Below are 7,309 nucleotides of genomic sequence, written 5' to 3'. Positions count from 1 at the left end.
TTCGAAAGAGTGACTTTTCTTGTTTGAAATTGAATCTTTAATGTCTTCTACTCTTTTTGCTTTTAAAGTAAGGATCCGTTTGATTGCAAAAATGAAATTAAATTGTCTAGAAAATGAATTTCAGTGAATTGAATTGTCTAGAATTATTTTCCTGGAAATTGTAAATTATTGTGTTTGATTGGTATAACTTTTCACGTGAAAAATGTTGAAATGAAAGTGCTTTTTTGGTGTTCGTTTGGCTCTGTTTTATATGAAAATTATCAATTAAAGGGATATAATTTAAAGGGATATAATTTACTGTATTGGGTATAGAATTTGTTCAAAAAATAAAAAAAAATCAAAATAAAAAAGTGAAGAAAATCATCTATCTTTTGGTATTCGTTTGATTTTATTTTACATGAAAATTGTCTATTAAAGGAAAACATTTTACAATTAGAGATAAAATTTGTTTCCATTAGAAAAAAACGGAAAAAAAAAAATGCTACAGTACGTGGGAAAACCAATTCCCACCATATATGGTGAGAATCGGTTTTCCCTAAAAACCAAGAACACTCCAAAGTTCAAGAATCAAGAATTTGAATTCCATGGAAAAAAAAAATATATCAAACACCTAAAGTTAGAAAATCAAATTCCAATTTTATTTTCCAATTCCACCCTATCAAACACTCCCTAACATCTCTATTAGTTTGAGAGCTTTCTGCGACCATATACTTACGCTAAGACATTATGAAAACACATTTATTTATTTGAATTCAATTTTCAACATCACCAAAATCTTAGCATTGATATTAATTCACACATTAATACACTAAACATATTTAAATAGTCATCCCTTGTACGGTACTGGAATTGCTTTCAATGGAATAGCTTTTCTCAAAGTTATCCCCATTTTTTCACTCATATCCATTTCTTCTGCTTTGAGTCCATGGGCTAAGACCCAATCAAATGAATGCAAGATCGAGCCTAAAGCCAATGGCAGCACCCGAGCCACCAACGGCACCGCCGGGCACATACGCCGGCCAGATCCGAATGGTATAAACTCAAAATGGTGCCCTTTATAATCCACCATATTTGGTTCCAAAAACCGTTCGGGTTTAAATTCCAATGGGTCTTTCCAAGTTCTCGGATCCCTCCCAATGGCCCAAACATTTACAAGAATTTGGGTTTCTTTGGGAATGAAATAGCCAGACATTTTGCATGAGTCCATGGCCATATGAGGAACTAAGAAAGGGAGAGGCGGGTGTAACCTTAACGTCTCCTTTATGGCGGCATTAAGATATGGGAGTTTATTAAGGTTTTCCTCTTCAAGCTTCTCTCCGCCGTCAGTTAGGGTTCTTAGCTCAGCCTGAACTTTTTGAAGCGAGGCGGGGTTATGGAGGAGCTCCGCCATTGCCCACTCTAGTGTACTGGTGGTGGTGTCGGTCCCTGCTGTGAACATCTCCTGAAAAAAATGATTAAGCGACAAAAAACTCAATTCATATCAATTAAAATCGAAATATGAGCTTCTTCAACTAAAGTTTATTTATTTATTTCCCTAAGTTCTAAACGTAGAATTGAGATATCCTTGTGCATGGAGCTTTTATTAGACACCCACCACATGCTTTGGTAGCTGTTGCCTTCCCTGGTGCATAAGTTGGTGTATAGTAAGAAGCAATCTCCAGTATTTGGTTCAGCGAAAAAATTAAATTAAAATTTAAGTTAAATAATAATTAATATTAATCACACATTTTATTAAATTCACAAATTTTCAATTACACATTCTATCAATTTTTATCAAAATCTACTAAAAATCTATTTTTATCAGATCAAATAGGGTTTACGAGTATCATTCAAAATTTTATGCTATAATAAAAAATATTAAAATAGTAAATATTAAGCCCGTGTTTGATGTAACTTAAAAGTTCATATAAATCTAAGTAAATTCAATAATTAATTTTACCTACGTATTCATGAAATCGAAGGTGGCAGATTTGGGAGAGCCCACGTCAGCCCCCCAACCCAATTAAAATGTTTCTTATATAATTTTTTTTATATGTTTTCTTTATTACATATTAGCTTGACTTAAAAAAAAAAAAAAAAAATAGTCTAATCCTGGATCCGTCTTTGGGATTATTATTTTTGTTCAATCACATGTTTCATCAATTTTTATCAAATTTTTTTAAAAATCTTATTTTTAGTTACAACAAAAATGGATACCTGAGTCAAAAATTAAAAAAAAAAAAAAATCTATTCTCACCATATTTTAATAATCATTTTTACTTAAATTTGGCAAAAAATAGTTTTCCATTAGTTTAATTACGTAAAAATAACATGACATCTTTTCAGTCATTTGACATCGTGTCGGTAAAGGTAATCTGAAAAATATTTATTCTAAGAGGTATGGCTATTTATAAGCAAAATAAGAAAATAAATTATAAATAAATTTAAACTTAACCAAACTCCAAACCAGTATGAGATTGTATGCTCAATTATACAGTTTATACAAGAAGTTATGAGTGTAGGTCACATAACTTGAAATAAATGGTCACTCAACTGTAGACGTTTCAATTGTTCAACGGTCGACAATAATAATGAAATTTGTGACCTTACAAGCAATTCGTGACTAGTTAAATGAGATGATACGTATGTAAAAGGAGAGAAATACTTACAAAGACGATGACGTTTATAGTTCTAGGACCAAATATACTAGGTTCTTCTATACAGTCTCCTCGATACTCCAAAAGTACGTCTAAGTAATCTCTTATCTTCTTTTGAATACAACCATTCTCTATGATTCCCAACCTCTCTTGGAGGAATTCTCCAACAATATCAAAAGCGTGATTAACATGAAATTGCGTTTTCCTTCTTATTCCTTGTGGGTCAAGCCATCTTAGAATTGGGAAGAAATCTGCAACATTTGCCTTGCCTGCAAACTCCATAACCTTCCCTGCATGGAAAAAAAATTCGGATCCTCTTTTGGATTTCGGATCCAAAAGGTCCTTTGAAAATATGAGGTTGCCCATAAGATTAAAAGCCATCAAGAAAAAGAATCTCCTGATATCAATAGCAGTAGTACCCGACCCACCCGATTGGTGTATGAATTGTACCATTTGATCAATACACTGTCTTCGTACAACTCGCATGGCGTCGAGTCGACTCGTTGTAAAGAACTCGGTGGTGCACAACCGCCGTAGCATCCGCCAGTGTTGACCATATTGGGCCGTTATTAGTGACCCCTCATTTCCATAATCTCCTTTCATGGCTTCATATATTTTCCTCCCCGCCAAAACTACATCGTGATTCTTGAACATTACACGCGCCGCCTCATTTGATGAAATCACCACCGTTTTCATTGATCCCAGCCAGAGTGTCATCACCGGGCCATGATTTTTAGCCAACTTAACAAATGACTCATGAGGTGCGCCCAAACCCAGTTGAAAAATATTACCTACCACCGGCCATGGCGTCGGTCCTGGCGGCAACCGCCCAACCTCTTTCAACTGTCGGTGCCCACGCGAAGTCGCAATTTTCCATGCAACCCATAATAGTAAGGCTAGAACCAGCCCCCCAATTTCGTAGTCCATTTTTGGAAAAAGAAAAGTAGTTGATTACACGTGTGAATATATAGGGATTTCAGAAATTTTAAGAATTATAGGCAAGAATCTACGATCTTGAACCTCAGTTAGTTTACTTTACCTAAATTCTTTGGGTGGCCAATGAAAGCAAATGTCGTACCTGAGGATGGTTTATTAACTAGATTTGAGGAAACAAAATGAAATCCCAGTAATCATATATAAAAGAGGAGATTTGTCCAATCTTTCAAAGATGACAGACACCGCATCTTTATCCCAAAACAAAATCCAATATACTATTTATCATTTTGTTTTATACAGTTTGTTCGTGAATATTACTAGTTTTTCTTATTAATAAGCAACTATTTTTAAGGGGTTGTTTGAGAAAACTTATGATGAAAAAAATTAATTAGATTTTGATAAAATTTGATGAAATGTGTTGAAACATTGATATAAATTGTAGGTCTCATTAAATGTGTGTTTAAAATTAATTGTTGAATTTGATATCAAATAATAGTTCTAACAATTATAACAATTTAATATTTCTCGTTATTTTTTTGTTATTTAATTGTCCCATTAATTTATAGTATACAATAAATTAAAATCAAATTTTGGAAATTTTTGTCTACGTCTCATGTGACAATATTTTATATATAGCACTTATTGAGAAGGAAGAGATATGAAACTACAAGGTTACGTGTCATAATTTAACAGTGGACAATCTTAGTGTGTAATAATCCTAACAATTTAAAATCTTATGATAAGTTTTGGTCAATACGTTTCTAGATTTAAAAAAGGATTGAGAGAGACAATTCTACAATACTTATATTAATTATTATTCTTATTTTTTTTTCAATTAATAAGAATTTATTATCACATTATCAAACCAAAAAACAAAAATGACACGCATTATTGTTTGGCTCCTCTAATTAATTATTTTAACATATCTCCGTTCAACATTGGATGCTTTTATGGTCCTAATCAAGAAGACTCACATCTCATAGTATTTTTTTTTTTTCAAATTAAAAAAAAAAAAAAAAAAAGCAAAAAAAAAAGAAGGAAGTTGGTCCCATTAGATGGAACCCACCTGACGGCAACCAGGTCAAATACGTGCTTAATTAGTCAGAATTTTTCAAAATAAACCTTAAATAATTATTAAAATGGAAAACGTTCATTTCTGAAATTTTTGGGAGAAATGATAGAGAAATCTAAGGACAACCAACATGTAAAAGCAAATTAAGCCCCTATTTTGTGTAAAATTAAATTTTGATAGAAATTGATTTAACTGTGTGGTTAGAAAGTTTTGATATCATGAAATGTATACTTAAAATTAATTTATCGACTTTGACTTGAAATTTTTAGCAGATTTTAATCTATATAAAATAGGAGATAAGTCTAGTTTTAAGAAAGTTAAAGTATAATACACGAATCAATTTTCATTGCTTATAATTTTCTCGTAGTTAGTCCTAAGTCCGGATAAAAAAGTACAAATGTTGATAGGTTGACAACTAGTATACATAATTACAAACTCATTGTATTTTATGACATTAACTCTAAATATAAAAACAAATCTCCGGAAAGCTATTGAACTACGTTAGAAGAAAGAAAAACATGATGATTTGGCAATACTCCACCTCTTCTTCATGTACTATCTTCTTCTTCTTTGGGAAGGCTTCTATTGATCACGCATCAATTATAAGCCAAGTTGTCGAAGAGTTATGTGAAGCTATCGTGCATAAGGTCAAGACCAAAAAATTCTAAGTTCTTTGTATTTGACAATGTTCCGAGAAAACTCTTCTTTTGAAAAGTACCTAAAAATGCATTAATCGACAAGAGGATAACTTAATCCACATACCCATTTCTTTCTTGGGAAAACCCTTTTATGCTCTGCATGAAATTTGTTACTAGGAAATTTTTCTCTCTATCTTAAATTAACAAGACATTTATTAACTGTACAAATTACTGGGCTTTTGGTGCCTATTTTTATTATCATTTTATTAATTTTAATAAAAGTATATAATCACATGATGTAATTATCACAAAGCTTAAGCATGTTAATACAACAATTTGAATAAAAGTTGAAAATATTACGTGACATGTTAATTGAATCTATTTTTCGACAAAAGTTTAACAGATACATCTTTTTGTACTTTCATATTGCAAATAGTATTAAAAAAGGTTGAACCCCAACTTTAAGGGTCCTCCACCGCCCCTATCCTGGAGCATCGTGAGGGAGGTAAATCGCAGGTTATGCCTCCAAGAGTATAGGGTGAAAGGCTGCTTGTACACTTGCACTTACCCAAGAGCCAAATTCATATTTCAGGATTCGAACTCTTGACGCGACAGCCTCAAGCAAAGTTGGATTTCTCCACCCTCCCTTTTTACCACTTGGAGATGTGCCCTGGAGGCATATTGCAAATAGTATTAGTTACGATTGCATGAGGTTGAAGACACAATTACATGTACGATAAATGTGGCATGCAGAATATTTGAGGTAATTAATTGCAAAATAAAAAACAATTGTTACTTGATTAGTCTTGGTTTTATACATTAATCTTTGTAATTTCTTATGTGTCATTCATTAATTTGTACATTATTTTTATGAATATATTAAGGTAAGAGATAATGCCAAACCCATGAGGTAGGTATACTTAAAAAATGTATTTCAAAAAAATAATAATACAGAGAACATATCAAGAATGAAATAATATTTTAATGTCAATTATTTATTTTGTCTTATTTACCCCCTTACTAAGAGTTAGAAGACACTCTCCACGGCCCACCTCATCTATAAAAGTCAAAATGGGGAAATAATAATAATAATAATAATAATAATAATAATAATAATAATAATAATAATAATAATAATAATAATAACAACATGGTCCCCCGTGTTCCTTCAAATTGGATAATCAATTTCCAGTGTTAAAGAAATTCTGAAATAAATTATTTTTTGGTCTTTAAAAGTTAAAATAAGTGAACTATTATTTTGACAGAATAATAAAAACTACGTTTACAATTGTAGACTTAAAAATATATATCTAAATATATATGAAAATAAAACACTACTTAAAAGTAAGTTTTTCTTATTTTTAGCTGGACAAACATATTCTTAACTATTAGTTATTATTTTACAGAAAGTAATTATTTAAATTGAATGAATTTCATAAAATCCACAAATTGGTGTTACTGGTACAGAACGATAACGACACTATTAATAAAAGTCAAATTTTGGTTGGATTTTGCTATACATACACTCTATTTCCCCTTATGAGATGAGTGTACATCGAGGCATACAGATAGCATTTCCCTTTATAGTTTGCATTAATCCATCCAAACTAAACAAGTAGGAATATATATAGACATCCAATCACTCAATTTATGCCACAAATCTCATCTTCCATACGTATCCATTGAAATATTTTTCATATCTCATTCTCCTGTACTTTCTCACGTATTTTTCATTTAGTTCTTTAACATATTATTGATGGACGGTGTTGTGAATACTGCACCGTTCATAGCCTCCTCACATATGAGGGGCTATACCTTGTACAGTTCGACGTGGACTATACAAGAAGAAAAACTCATTATTGATTATCTTTAAAATACGATATGTGATTGGCGTACGGGTAAAGCCGTACACATTTTAATAGAGGTGGTGTGTCATTTTCTTATTGAAAGTTGGCAAAAAATAAAATAAAATGAAACCACATAGGTACTGTTAACACAACGCCTGTAAGCCTCCTGTATAGTTTTCC

At 31.6% G+C, this 7,309-nt stretch overlaps 1 protein-coding gene across 1 annotated transcript; it reads right to left on the bottom strand.

Moving 5' to 3' along the window:
- Positions 1 to 717: 717 nt before the first annotated feature.
- On the bottom strand, positions 718 to 3,759 carry LOC111382621 (cytochrome P450 76A1). The gene is made up of 2 exons (XM_023006649.1): positions 2,649 to 3,759; positions 718 to 1,441 (listed from the first exon to the last, which is right to left on the bottom strand). Exons 1-2 carry the CDS (start codon positions 3,561 to 3,563, stop codon positions 827 to 829), a joined length of 1,530 nt encoding a protein of 509 aa, XP_022862417.1. The 5' UTR covers positions 3,564 to 3,759; the 3' UTR covers positions 718 to 826.
- Positions 3,760 to 7,309: the final 3,550 nt, after the last annotated feature.

This window comes from Olea europaea, unplaced genomic scaffold (genome assembly GCF_002742605.1).
Source record: "Olea europaea var. sylvestris unplaced genomic scaffold, O_europaea_v1 scaffold2538, whole genome shotgun sequence".
NCBI classification, from domain to species: Eukaryota; Viridiplantae; Streptophyta; class Magnoliopsida; order Lamiales; family Oleaceae; genus Olea; species Olea europaea.
The sequence above is the reverse complement of the archived record's forward strand: the minus strand, read 5'-3'. Positions and strand labels throughout refer to the sequence as shown.